Genomic DNA, 15338 nt, shown 5'->3' on the forward strand with positions numbered 1-15338 from the left:
TTATAATATTCTAAAAAGAGCATATGTGAAAGACTTTTCATCTTTCTGGTTGAAAATTATGCTACCCACTGCACTCCTCGAAGCCGAAGGACAACTCTGGCCATCAACTATGATTTAATCCTCTTTTCTCGGTTACCTACTTTCAGGAGAAGATATTCAATTAACAAAAAGAACTTGCACTAAAGTTATATCTAAAATACAAATGGGTTAAGATGGGAAAGAAAGGAAAAGAATATTGCACAAAACATATAAAATTAATATATGAATAATTAATTAGAGAGATTGGTAAAAGATTGTTGTCCGCATAACCATTGGGCGTAATTAACTTGCCGCATATTTGTAAACCTAAACAAAAATCCAAGTTGTCGTTCTATTCCCTAGTTGCCCTAATTCACTTGCTTCTATTCAAAATAGTATTTAGAAAACTAGCAATTCTAGAAAATTAGTACGGAGAGTTTTGAAAACTGATCAACGGAGTAGTCGACGTATAAATGACTCTAGAAAGTTTTGTTTACTTCTAACCTTTAGATGAAGAGAATGGAAAATATAATGTGAAAAAATTCCATTGGCTAAGAATTATTTTAAGTGAAAAACTCTATTTTCACCAAACTCTTTGCATGAGTAATGGGGCTGAAAAGAAAGAGCTAATTACATTTGATGCTTTAATTTGGCTGGAAATTAATATTCTCTTCAAACAGCATCCGTCCGGCGAAGCGTCAAACCCTCGAGGAATGCCAATCATTTAGAACTATACTACAAAATATTGTGCATGATATATAAGGCAGATAAACAAAAACAAAAAGTAAAAGTTATTGCCAACATTATTTCTCCGGATCATGATATTTTAACAACTTTTTTTAACAATTTTTTACAACAGACTATGTATTACTATTTTATTGGTTCGTATATTTAAAACGGACCAATCACAAACTACTATATAAGTTGTTGTAAAAAAGTTGTCAAAACAAGTTGTTAAAGAGAGATCTTCCTATTTCTCCACCTAAATATATTGCGAACAAGTGAATCTCTCTGCTTGCTTGCGATGAGAAAAATCAGCAACATGTTTATGTAGCCAAAGATGACGTGTCTTTATTCTGTGCAAATTGTTGAAGCCCATACGCACATGATTTGGACATTAACAACAAGCTTACTAGAGGCTAGAATAACTCCAAAAGAAATTCATACAGAAAAAGTAATTCGATGGCTTTGCATTATTAAATTAAGCTTACAATACAGATTAAATTTCCGTGCCACTCCACTTATATATTTGGTTAAACACGATAAATTAGACAGACAGAAAATTGAGACATGATTTATGCCTTCGTTACTAAGTATGAATTTAATGTCCCCTCCTTAGCTGCAGTAACATAATTGTTATGATCTCGCCCACGCACATGGTCCTCCACATTTGGCAAAGGGATTGTTTCGTGACAGCATACCCACCATGTGCTCGACAAACAGACGGTGTGACCAAATTTTCAGGATTTGAAAAGGATTGGACTTATTTCAATATTACTGAATAGTACACACTGTGTGATGGAAATAAAACATAAATGTCTATAATTTATGTCATTGTAGAGCATACGCAGTTCTCATTCACATTTGAATGAATAAATAAATATGAACATGCAGTATTACAAAACATTTTTTTCATGGGAACAAAGTTTGAGATCTATTTCAGCTGGATTCCATGAGGGCGAGTTTTACTCATCACCCAACCAATAAAAGATCATAACAATACCGTCTCAATACCCTGTATCAAAAGGGTTCAAGGGCAAAAATGTATTCCAAAATCCATGGAATTCGGGAACTACAACATCTCCATAAGCAAAGGAGATCCAATTAAAATAGATTCTTCAGTTATTTTAAGTTAAGCTAATGCTACAAGTTCCTTTATACAAGAGAGTGGATGAATGAATAAAAAAGATTTGACAATTAGCATTGGCATATTAGAACCAGTACAAGTCTTGTTCATGAATGCTCAAAAAGATTGACACACTATTCCAGTGTTTATTCAAGCACATGCATAATAATAGAAAATGAAAACACAAAGGTTCTTGATGGCCAACCTTTCCTTCTATATACAGTCAAGGTGAATAAATGAGAAGAGATCAGACACCACGATTGGGGCAGAGATTTGCAAAGTGAGATGGATCACCACACCTAAAGCACCTTCTACCAGAAATAGGATCTCCGGTGGCTGAAACAAATGTTGTGGCAGCAGTATGAGCTCCAGTCTGGCCACCTCTACCACGAGATCCACGTCCACCAGTTCGCCCCGGATTGGAGGATGGAATACTATTTGAACGTGTGGTACTTCTGGCTCCAGTTCCGTCATTGAGGCTATCCTCCCATCTGTGGCAGGATGATGAGGCTTATAAAAACATAACTATCTCAAAACCATGCAATATGGTCCCATTTCTATAAACTGTTCAAAACATAATGTTAGTTTGAGCTATTTGGGTGGATGGCAAGCAGCCTTAAGAGAAAGAGGTTGGCAGGTTCATCATTCAGTTGTTAAGAGACAGATACTATTAAGTGCCAAAGATGAGACAGTTACATAAAATTGGAACACCAGCCAGTAAACAAAAATTGTATTTCAGACACCAGGAGTAAATATATCAGAAAAGACTGAAATATAATCATACAAAAAAAATAAAATTCAAGAATTCACGTACACAAAGAAGTTGCATTCCTGCGATTGACATGCGTAGAACTTCCTTCCCCTGTTATTTGCTGTATTTGCAGTTCTCAAGATACATGGTGTCCTACACGAACTGCATGAAACAGAAGCTTCCCCTGCATTGTTTAATGGTTTATAAAAGGAAAAGCTTTAAATTTCAAATTTGACAGCTGCTAAATGACTGCAAAAAGCATGATAAAAGAAGAACAAGATTTCCCAACATGATGCAACAAGCTGAGAAGATTACTTTTTGGAAAATAAGTCAGTTTTCACTTTTTAACATCCCACTGAAAAATATACCCAAGTTATGACCACAAACCATAACTCGAGAGCTTGAGTGATGAGGACACACAAAAACTAGTAAAACATTAAAATTTAACACTAATTATCTATAACATAGGTTGCCATGGACCAGACAAATTCTTTCCTAGGGCATGGAAGGTTGATAACAAAAACATTGTAGGGCAATCCGGAATAAAAACAAATTAAGGAAAAAAAATAGAGAAAGAGGTGAAAAGGACAAAGTATGTTGCAGTAGTGTCTATTAAATGCCTGAAATATGAAGACATACGTCAAAATTGAAAAATATAATAAAAAGATTTCAGAACCAAAGCTTTATATGTGGTTAGAAATTGTGGCTTCACGCTTTATGTGGTCAGACCAACAGCTACAGTAAATCGTAGACCAACATGGACTGAGAATAACAGAAATTATCAATGAAAGATTACAGTGAATAGCTTCCTGGCCTTCCCAATACACAATGATCACCGTGTAATGCAATGCATATCACGAGAGCAAATAAATTTGTATCACATGTCAGACCAAGCCCTTAGAATTAATACAAACTATTTTATAGTAAATTCCTCAATAATCCATCTCCACATATTCCAAAATCAATGTCAGTATTCATGAATCATGATTCACTGTAAGCATTTGCTCATATCCCTGTGACAATACTAGATACCCAAGAAATACATTTATTTATTTCTCAAAACTGTCTAAACTTGCATAGGATTTTAAAATCCACAGAAACCTTACCGTTATGTTCACTTCTTCCACGATGTCCGACATTCCTAGAGCGTAAAGGACAATCATTAGAAGAATGTCCTGTTTCTTGACAGTTCATACAAGGTCTTTGTCGTGGGTTAGTATGATGGGCATTGCTAGGTGGTGCAGTTGGTCCTCGAGGTCTTGCTGGAAAACATGATAAGGTATATTGTGAGGATTCCAATATTTATTCATGGAAACATTGGGAATAGCAGCAAACAGATTAAAACATGTATTCTATCCTGTTCCCAGTCACTGGCTTGTGACCACAATTATAAAACATACTCAACGCTGAAGATTAAAAGAAAAACAAAAGGTAAAATCTAGCAAAAGGGTTTTAACAATATCCACGAAATGAATGCTATTGTCCCCTAAAAATGTTTGGATGACATTAATCCACTCAAATTTTGTATTGAAAAATGCCATATGCACATTGGTTATTTCAAAAGTATGTTCACCTTAAATGCTTATAACTCTTGTCCTACACAACATCCGCCTACATTGATATAATCCAGCAATACTTTTAATAGAGTTTCCAACAATTACTGAGTCATTTAAACAGACCTGGCATGCGAGATCCCCTGCCACATATTTCTGTCACCTGTGAAAGAATCTCGTCACAGCCACCAATGCATCCTACATATCACATGCATTAATCAAACAAAAACATTTTGACTAAAAAAGGGGTTTGAGTCATATTTTTGAATGAACAAACAAATTTTTCCATATTGAGACTAATTTTTCACTTTTGGCAGATATCAAAAGGTGAAATCAGGTGAAAAGAAATTGATCTTGCAGACGTGCACCTACCCAAATGGTTGACACTGTAGTTTGGTGGAATTTCCAGCTGCCTAAACTTGAACTGAATTAAGTAAACAGGACCTATAGTATTTGTATGCAATCAGATATGACAAAAATATCCAAAATAAGACGCAGGGTTCAGATCACTAAAACATAAATAAATTAGAGAGAAATTAGTATTTGTGAAAATGAATTCAATACAGCAGGCATTTATATGTGCCTGTACAGCTAACTAATTCTAACTAGCACTTAGCTTAGTTAGAATTACAACTGTATGAGATCTACTGCAGTACAAAGTATTGAAAAAATACAGTACAACACGATAAAACTACACTCTTCAAAGCTATTTTGGTATTCTAGGAAACAAAACATCTCCCTACCTACTCTAAGATACCTTGATTCATGGAATATTTCTAACCTCACAAATCTGTGTAAATCACAAATTTCCTAAAATATTTTTCTTCAAAGCACTGCACATTATTACTTCCAATACATTATTGTTGGAAGCCCCACATCAACTAGCGATAAAGCTAATTTATAATATATAAGTAGGTGCAAACCTCATCTTATATGCTGGTTTTGTGGGGTTGAGTTAGACAAAAAGTCCACTTCTTAACATGGTATCAAAGCTTTGTTAGAGCCTATTCTAGCGATATTGTTGCATCCGCTATCGGACCGCCCATTAATGTCTAGCTTCACACTCAAGATATATATACCTCGATGTGAGGGGTGTGTGTTGAAAGTCTGTTGTAATTAGAGAAAATATCTATAGAATCTTCCTAATTAGAGAAAATATATGTAGGATCTTCTAGAACATTTTTTAGTATATTGTTTCCTTATTTCCCTTTTTTAGAAGATTTGATTGCTACAAATAGAAGTAAGGAGAATGTAATTGAGATGAATGAAAATAATAAAGTCAGTCTCTTTTTCAATTTGGTATCAGAGCTCCAGATCTTGGGAGCTCCATTTCAACTGCAATAGTACCCACCGTCATCATTGTCCAATATCCTATCATTTATGACTCTTGATATGAAAGCTTACAAAGAGGAACTCGAGCGCTTGAAAGCAATGGTTGAATCAATGAGTAAGTCGTCTGAATCATGAACTATGTCCATGAAAGGTAAGATTTGTCTCAATATTGTTAGATTTAATTCATTTTAACGTTTGGGGACCTGTTATAGAATCTATTTCTGGAGCCAAATGGTTTGTTACCTTTATTGACGATTGTACCTGTGTCACGTGGACATATCATATGAAAAATACATCAGAAGTTTTCCAAATCTTTGTTAATTTTTTCTGCTTGTCCAAAATCAATTTGGAAAAATATAAAAAGAATCAGGTCTAATAATGGTACTGAATATGTGATTCATGAATTTTTCAATTTTTTGTCTCATAATGGTATTGTACATGAACTAACATCTTGAACTAACTAGAGCTCTTCCTTTTCAAATGTTTGTTCCAAAAAATTATTGGGGAAAAGTTGTGTTAACTGCCACATATCTCATCAACAGGTTACCCACTAGTATCTTAAATGACATTAGTCCTATAGAATCTCTATTGTCTTTTCTTCCTTCTTCCCCCCAATAACGAGTCTACCAAGTCGAGTCTTTGGATGTATTGTTTTTGTTCACTCACATCATCCTATCCGTAATAGATTAGATCCCAGAGCTCTTAAATGTGTCTTTATTAGGTATCCTTCTAATAAAAATGTCCGTGAAGAATTGGAACAACGATCAAAGTTCTTCATGTTGCTGGCATTATACGGACTCTCTGATGATGTTTCTCATGTCCGTGATCAGATTTTGGGTTCTCCTGTTATACCCAACTTTACTTCTACTTGTTCTGCTCTTTTGCGTATACCGAGCAAACCCGTCATTGAGACATCCCCTCATACTGATGATTCCTCTGTTATGGCTACTCAACGTGATGATCGAAGTCGGTCTCGCAAGCCAAGTAAAGGACGTCTAAAATGTGACCATTGTGGCAAGTTAGGCCACAAAATTGATAGATGTTATGCTCTCCATGGACGTCCTCCTCGACCTGTAGCAATGGCAAATTCTGATCCACCTCCCCGATCACCGTCTGCAGACCATCCTACTTCATCTAATATCGTAGACAAACCTGCAATCTTCAACGAATTTCTCAAATGGTATGAGGATCATCAGCACTCTGGTTCCACTACCTCTGCATCTGTTGCACGTACAGGTACACCTTTTGTTGGTCTAACTCACTCCCTCGGACCTTGGGTCCTTGACTCAGGCGCCACCGATCATATCACTGGTAACAAGTCCTTGTTTTCTTCCTTGTCATGTCCGAATAATTTACCCTCAGTAACAATGGCTGATGGGTCTAGAGTCTCATCTCATGGTATTGGTACTGTTAATATTTTTCCATCCATATCCATTGATCATGTACTTTATGTCCCTGGGTCTCCCTTCAACTTATTGTCCATTAGTCGTTTAACTCGTACTCTTAATTGTGTTATTTCATTTACTAAAGATTCTGTTTGGTTGCAGGACCGGAGTTCGAAACACATGATTGGCACAGGATGTGAGTCTCATGGCCTTTATCATCTCCGCCCTTCTCCACATGTTGGCGTTGTCATGGAGTCACCATCCCTTCTTCATGCTCAGTTCGGTCATCCCAGTCTTGCCAAACTACAACTTGTCCCGAGGTTGTCCACATTATCAAGTTTGTCGTGTGAGTCTTGTCAGTTAGGGAAGCATACTGGTAGTTCCTTTCCTCGTAGTGTCTCACAACGGGCGTCGTCTCCTTTTTCATTGGTTCATTCTGACATTTGGGGACCTAGTCGTGTTAAGTCCATTTTAGGTTTTCAGTATTTTGTTACCTTTATTGATGACTATTCCAGATGTACTTGGTTGTTTTTAATGAAGAATCGTTCTGAGTTGTTTTCTATTTTTCAATCTTTTTTTAATGAAATAAAAACACAGTTTGGGGTTTCTATTCGAAATTTACGTAGTGATAATGGCCGTGAATACCTTTCTCAACCGTTTAAACAGTTTATGGCTTCTCATGGCATTCTTCACCAAACCTCATGTGCTTATACCCCTCAACAAAATGGGGTGGCTGAGCGCAAGAATAGACACCTTATTGAAACAACTCGTACACTTCTTATTCATGGTCAAGTACCCTCACGTTTTTGGGGTGATGCAGTTCTCACAGCATGTTATCTTATCAACCGCATGCCATCTTCCGTCCTAGATAACAAAATCCCTCATTCTATCTTATTTCCTCAAGATCCTCTGCATCCATTACCTCTTCGAGTTTTTGGGTCTACATGTTTTGTTCATGATTTTAGTCGTGGTCTTGATAAGTTATCTCCTAGGTCTCACAAATGTGTCTTCTTAGGATTTCCATGGTCACAAAAGGGCTATAAGTGTTTTTCCCCTTCCCTCAATCGTCATTTTATCTTTACTGATGTCACTTTTGATGAGTCTTCTTTTTACTTTTCACATCTATCTTCTAGTTCTGTACCTCTCCCTGCTACTGTTGATATCCCTCTTATATGTGATCCTCCTGGTGATGCTCCACCCATTTTGTCTTCTCCTTCTTTAGACTCTCATTCACCACAGGATCATCCTTCACCTCCACCCCTTCAGGTTTATAGTCGCCGTAATCGTCTCCCTCATGACTCACTTCCGGTGCCGCCTCATGTGTCTCCTCCGGCTCCAGCAACTGAGTCTGACTTGCCTATTGCCCTCCGTAAAGGTATACGCTCTACCCGTAACCCTTCCCCCCATTATACTGTTCTTAATTACCACAGATTATCTCCATCTTTTTATACTTGTCTCTCATCCATTTCTTCTGTGTCAATTCCCAAATCTGTGAGTGATGCCTTAACTCATCCTGGTTGGCGTCAAGCTATGCTGGATGAATTAAGTGCTTTACAGGAAAATGGAACTTGGGAGCTGGTCCAATTACCATCTGGTAAGTCTGTTGTTGGTTGCAGGTGGGTGTATGCTATCAAGGTTGGTCCTGATGGCACGATTGATCGTCTGAAAGCTCGACTGGTTGCCAAAGGCTACACACAGATTTTTGGTTTGGATTATGGTGATACTTTTTCTCCAGTGGCAAAAATGACCTCTGTTCGCCTCTTCATTGCCATGACCGCTCTTCGACAATGGCCTCTTTACCAACTTGATGTCAAAAATGCTTTCCTCAATGGTGATTTGCATGAAGAAATTTATATGGAGCAACCGCCTGGCTTTGTTGCTCAGGGGGAGTCATCTGGATTGGTATGTCGTCTTCGCAAATCCTTATATGGCCTAAAACAGTCTCCTCGGGCCTGGTTTGGTAAATTCAGTGGTGTTGTTCAACAATTTGGTATGTCTCGCAGTGAAGTGGATCATTCAGTGTTCTATCGCCACTCGAGTGCTGGATGTATCTACTTAATAGTGTATGTCGATGATATTGTTCTCACAGGAAGCGACTATCTTGGCATCTCTCAGATGAAACAACACCTTTGTCATCATTTTCAAACCAAAGATCTTGGCAAACTCAGGTATTTTTTGGGTATTGAAGTAGCACAATCCAATGATGGTATTGTCATATCTCAGAGGAAGTATGCGTTAGACATCTTGGAGGAAACAGGGTTAATGAATTGTAAATCTGTTGAGACACCTATGGACCCTAACATCAAACTCCTACCAAATCAGGGGGAGCCTTTCTCAGATCCTGAACGGTACAGAAGACTAGTTGGTAAATTAAACTATCTTACTGTTACGCGTCCTGACATTTCCTTCGCAGTTAGTGTGGTGAGTCAATTTCTAAACTCCCCATGTGAAGACCATTGGGATGCAGTTGTTCGCATACTGAAGTATATTAAAAGATCACCTGGAAAAGGTTTGCTATATGGCCCTAACAAAGATACAAAAATTGTTTGTTATTCAGATGCTGATTGGGCTGGTTCCCCTTCTGATAGGAGGTCTACTTCTGGATATTGTGTCTCTATTGGTAGCAACCTGATATCTTGGAAAAGTAAGAAGTAAAGTGTTGTGGCAAGGTCCAGTGCAGAAGCAGAATATAGAGCTATGGCATCAGCTACTTGCGAGCTTGTGTGGCTTAAACAATTGCTTAGTGAATTGAAATTTGGAGATGTCACTCACATGATACTTATATGTGATAATCAAGCTGCTCTCCATATTAGCTCTAACCCTGTCTTCCATGAGAGAACCAAACACATTGAAGTTGATTGTCATTTCATTCGAGAAAAAATCATATCCGGAGATATCAAGACTGAGTTTGTTAACTCAAGCAACCAGTTGGCAGACATATTCACTAAGTCCTTACGAGGACCTAGAATTGATTATCTTTGTAACAAGCTTGGAACATATGATTTATATGCTCCAGCTTGAGGGGGAGTGTTAGATATATTATATCTTTTAGTTCTGTAGTTATTATTTTCTCATTTGTATTTTGGACTTAGCCCATATTTCTTTTATTATAAATAGATAACCCTATGTGTGTATTTAACACAAGGGGATATTCTCTCCCAATCTTCTCTATTTCTCATAGCCCCAATGGGAAAGATGAATACAGTTCGAGTTGTTCTCGCTTTGGATGGAACTTACACCAGTTGGATGTGAAAAATGTCTTTCGTCATGGAAATCTAGAAGAGGAAGTGTACACAGAGATTCCCCCAGGTTTTGAAGTGAAAAATGAAAAAAAAAAAATGGGTATGCCTCCTAAAGAAAGCATTGTATGGTCTTAAGCAATCCCCTAGAGCATGGTTTGGAAGATTTACAAAAGCAATGGTTTCCTTGGGATATAGACAAAGCCAAGGAGATCATACTCTATATATAAAGAACTTTTCTACTGGTAAACTCACTTTTCTATGTGGATGATATGATTATTACAGGAGATGATGAAACAAAAAAATTGGCGTAAAAGAAAAATTAACAGCCCAATTTGAAATGAGAGACTTAGGAAAACTCAAATATTTTCTTGAAACAGAGGTTGCTTACTCCAAGAACGAAATTGTTATCTCCCAAAGAAAATATGTACTTGATTTATCTATCACACACAAGACCAGACACTGCTTTTTCAATTAGTGTAGTGAGCCAATGTATGCATGATCCAAGAGAGAGATACTTGCAAGCAGTTGACACAATTCTCCAATACTTGAAGTCAAGTCCAAGAAAGGGGCTATTATTTAAAAGGGAAGACACATTGACTATGAAAATATATACTGATGTTGATTATGCAGGTTCTATTATTGACAAAAAATCTACTTCTGGGTATTGTGTGTTTCTTGGAGATAGTTTGGTAACATGGAGGAGCAAAAAGCAAGATAGAGTATCTTGTTCTAGTGCAGAAGCAGAATTTCGAGCTCTTGCTCAAGGAATGTGTGAAGGGATCTAGATGAAATCATTTTGAATGACCTTAACAGTCAAGGTGGACAACCCTGTGTAACTACACTGTGACAATAAGTCTGCCATGAGCATTGCCCATAATCCAGTACATGACAAGACCAAACACATTGAGATTGACAGACATTTCATCAATGATAATCTAGACAGATATTTGCAAAGTGCTCCAATTGTGGGAGAAAGGCCAGCAATGAAGAATCACACCCTGTTAGGAGGTTAAGAGTGTATGAAAGAAGAAAGAAACATTAGTTAGCCTAACTGCCTTGGCAGTTAGGAAAGGCGGGAAGGGGTTGTATAAATAGGTCTTGTATAATTGTAAGGGGGGTCTTTTTGGATCAAGTATTAGTCTGACAAGAATTCTTTAATCCTGTAGGGGGGAGGTTAAGCTCTCATCATTCGTTGTACTTTGTATTCTTTGTTGTTGATAATACAAAGAGAGGTTATACAGTATTTCTCTTGAGTTGTTTGGGTGTGTTAGCGGGAGTTTCTATGGTTTCTTGACCAGAAACCTATCAATTGGTCCGACCTGCCGGATCAAGAGGATGTGCGAAGAAGAAGGACGAAACCATGGAGAAAGACTAGAGGCACTGGAAATCACAATGGAGGGGACGAAGGCGGAATCCACCGCCATGCGACGAGATCTGCAACAGATGATGCGGATGATGGGGGCGAAAACGAACAATCACGACGGAAACGCTGACAGGAGCGATAGTTCGGTGAATGATAATGAGGGAAGACACGATAATTTGGGGATATAGCAAAATTGGCGAAAACGGGTGGATCTACCATCGTTCGAAGGTTTGGAACCTCAAAGCTGGATTAATCTGGCAAAACGTTTCTTTGACATTCAAAAGGTGGCGGAGGAGGACAAGGTGGAGCTTGCATATATTAGTATGGAGGGCAGTGCGAGTTATTGGTTTAAATTTTGGAAGGAAAAAGCCAGGATTCGTTCTTGGACGGCCTTGAAGAAAACGTTAATTAGTCGGTTTGGAGGGGGGTTCAGGGGAACGGTATTTGAGCAGCTTGCGACACTGCGGCAAGACGGATCAGTGGAGGAGAGATGGAGTCATACCGGCGAGCAGCGCGAGAGGGAGTGTGATCGGAGGGAACGACAATCGGGGAAGGACGGTGCGAAACTTGTCGTACCTTAAATTTCTTAAAAGGAGAGAAGAGGGACGATGTTTCCGATGTGGGGGTCTATTTGCACCCAGCCATTGCTGCTCGGAGAAGAGTCTGCGAGTGTTGTTGCTGGCGGAGGATGAGGAGTACAACGCAGATGAGGAAATAAACCAAAATCCGAAGTCTATGGAATTATCGACTTGTTCCGCAGGAGGGTTAACCCAACCTAAAACGATGAAGTTGAAGGGAAAGATTGGCGACAGGGAGGTGCTGGTCCTTATCGACAGCGGGGCCAATCACAACTTTATTAGCCGGAGGCTGGCGGAAGAGCTGAGGCTACCCATTGACGACATGCCCCCTTATCAGGTGAGTTTGGGATGGGCAGAGAAGGGAGACGAGAGGGTGTTGTGAGAAGGTAGCAATTATTCTGGCAGAGACAGCGGTTGAGGAAAGGCTCCATTTATTCGAACTGGGCGGTGTAGATGTCATCTTGGGGGTTGAATGGCTAGCTAAACTAGGGGAGGTGATGATAAATTGGAAAGAAATGACCATGGGGTATAACCTGGAGGGTAAGAAGGTGATGATACAAGGTGACCCAGCTTTGTCACGACAGCTGGTTGAACCTCAGGCTTTATTAAAGCTGACAGATGTTGAGTCATGGGTAATGGTTTGGGATCTGGGCCGAGTGGAGAAAGAGGTGGACGGTGAGGGACTAGTTGACTTGACAGGTGAGCAGAAAGCAGAGTTGGAGGCAATGCTGCAGGTTCAGGAGGTGCAGGGCTTACCACCATCTCGTGATATGGAGCACCGAATTCCACTGAAGGGAAGAATCCTGTGAATGTGCATCCCTACAGGTACCCACACCTTATGAAGGGAGAAATTGTGCAGTAGGTGGCTGATATGATGAAAGCAGGAATAATCAGACCAAGCACAAGCCCCTATTCTAGTTCGGTTATCTTAGTGAAGAAGAAGGACAACAATTGGAGTTTGTGTTGATTACAGGGCTTTAAACAGAGCCACAATACCGGAAAAATTCCCTATCCCTGTAATCGAAGAGCTCTTGGATGAGTTGAGAAGAGCTACCTATTTTTCGAAGATAGACTTAAAAGCGGGCTATCATCAGATTAGAATGGGGAAGGAGGATGTACAGAAGACAGCTTTTTTGACACATCAGGGCCACTACGAATATTTAGTGATGCCCTTTGGCCTCACTAATGCGCCATCCACGTTCCAAAGCGCGATGAATGGTCTCCTGCAGCAGCAGTACCTAAGGAAGTTTCTACTGGTTTTTTTTATGACATTTGAGTATACAGTTGGGAGGAGCATCTTAGGCATGTGGATCTGGTGCTAGGAGTGTTAGAACAAAATGACTAGGTAGCTAATGGAAAGAAGTGTGAATTTGGGAAAAAGCAAATAACATACCTGGGACATCAAATGTCAGAGGGAGGAGTCGAAATGGATAGGGAGAAGATCAAAGCGGTCTTAGAATGGGAAGAACCAAAGACCCTGAAAGCCTTGAGGGGTTTCCTCGGTCTAACAGGGTATTACAAGCGATTTGTGCAAGGATATGGGAAGCTAGCAAAGCCCTTAACGGAGTTGCTGAAGAAGGGTAAATTTGTGTGGTGTGAACAAGCTAGAACTGCGATGGCAGCACTGAAGACCGTTGTCACCTCTGCGCCAGTGTTGACTTTGCCTGATTTTAATCAGATATTCCATGTGGAATGCGATGCTTCAGGAGGAGGGGTGGGGGTCGTGCTGACTTAGAACAGGAAACCTATTTCCTTTTTCAGCAAAGCCCTATCAGAGGGTTCCCTGAGTAAATCTATCTCTGAAAAGGAGTTAATGTCTTTGGTTCTGGCCATCCAACATTGGAGACCCTACTTGTTGGGAAAGAGGTTTGTGGTACATATTGACCAACGCAGTTTGAAGTATCTACTGGAGCAGAGGATCACAACCTACAGTCAACAAAATTGGATAGCCAGGCTAATGGGCTATGACTTTGAAATTGTATATAAGATAGGGAGTTCCAACAAGGATGTTGACGCCCTGTCCAAAAAGGCAGGAAGGGGTTGTATAAATAGGTCTCTTATAATTGTAAGGGGGTCTTTTTGGATCAAGTATTAGTTTGACAGGAATTCTTTAATCCTGTAAGGGGGGAGGTTAAGCTCTCATCATTCGTTGTACTTTGTATTCTTTGCTGTTGATAATACAAAGAGAGGTTATGCAGTATTTCTGTTGAGTTGTTTGGGCATGTTAGTGGGAGTTTCTATAGGTTTCTTGACCAGAACCCTATCACACCCTCTGTAGGAAAGAAAAAAACAAAACAAAAGGGAGACTTGTAACATAAAAATATAGTATGATGGAGGAGGAAGGGGATGCAACAATAAAGAGAGTTGAAGGTGGAGATGCAGCCAAGCAACAATTTTTACCAAAATCAGATTCACGTAATATGAATAAGAATTCTAATAGGCTTTTTTTATCAAGAAGTCGATCTAACAGTCCCCTCATCTCAACCACACACGAAAGGAAACAAAATAGTATGTATATTATTGCTACATGAATGAATCAATGTACAAAGAATCACACCAGGGAAGCCCTTTCTCCCTCCACTGGAACAAATATCCAGTCTATACCCAATTGTACAAAAGAACTAACTAACTCCCTGTACAGTACATCCTTTATTTATAGTATTTTTCCCCTTCACACTTCCTGACTAACGGTCAACAACCTTTCTCGCTTTCTAATCTCCTTACCCTGCACTCTTTTCCTCTTCTTTATTTCATATACCTTTAATACTCTATCAAATTCATGGTTGAACTTAGATGTGATAATGATTGGAACATCAATGACATTAGAATTTTGGGATTCCAAATTATTGGGTTCAGAATCTGGTATACAAAAACCACTCTCATATCGACCACCATCCAAGCCTCCAGATCTAAAATTGCAGGCAATAGCCAATGGGCTCCCTTCTGATGATAAGACAATATCACACTACCATGGGATCAAGCTTCAGTGTTCCAGCCTTGAGGACAAGGTTGTTTTGCAGCAGCGTGTAATGATAGAATACAATGTGTAAAAACCACTCTCATATAGACCACCATGCAAGCCTCCAGATCTAATATTGCAAGCAATAGCCAATGGGCTCCCTTCTGATTATAAGACAATATCACACTTCATATAGACCACCATCCAAGCCTCCAGATCTAATATTGCAAGCAATAGCCAATGGGCTCCCTTCTGATGATAAGACAATATCACACTACCATGGGATCAAGCTTCAGTGTTCCAACCTTGAG

At 39.2% G+C, this 15338-nt stretch overlaps 1 protein-coding gene across 1 annotated transcript in view; it reads right to left on the reverse strand.

Moving 5' to 3' along the window:
• Positions 1–1910: 1910 nt before the first annotated feature.
• TOP3A (topoisomerase 3alpha) overlaps positions 1911–15338 on the reverse strand; it is a 63965-nt gene continuing 50537 nt past the window's right edge. Inside the window, exons 20-24 of the mRNA XM_088106409.1 lie at positions 4541–4612; positions 4295–4366; positions 3722–3877; positions 2679–2799; positions 1911–2355 (exon numbers count right to left, since the gene is read on the reverse strand). Of these exons, the coding sequence (XP_087962535.1) occupies positions 2112–2355; positions 2679–2799; positions 3722–3877; positions 4295–4366; positions 4541–4612 (665 nt within the window). The 3' untranslated portion in view covers positions 1911–2111. The remainder of the gene's footprint in view (positions 2356–2678; positions 2800–3721; positions 3878–4294; positions 4367–4540; positions 4613–15338) is intronic.

Source organism: Vigna umbellata, chromosome 2 (assembly GCF_029865625.1).
Source record: "Vigna umbellata cultivar VRB3 chromosome 2, Vumbellata_1.0, whole genome shotgun sequence".
NCBI classification, from domain to species: Eukaryota; Viridiplantae; Streptophyta; class Magnoliopsida; order Fabales; family Fabaceae; genus Vigna; species Vigna umbellata.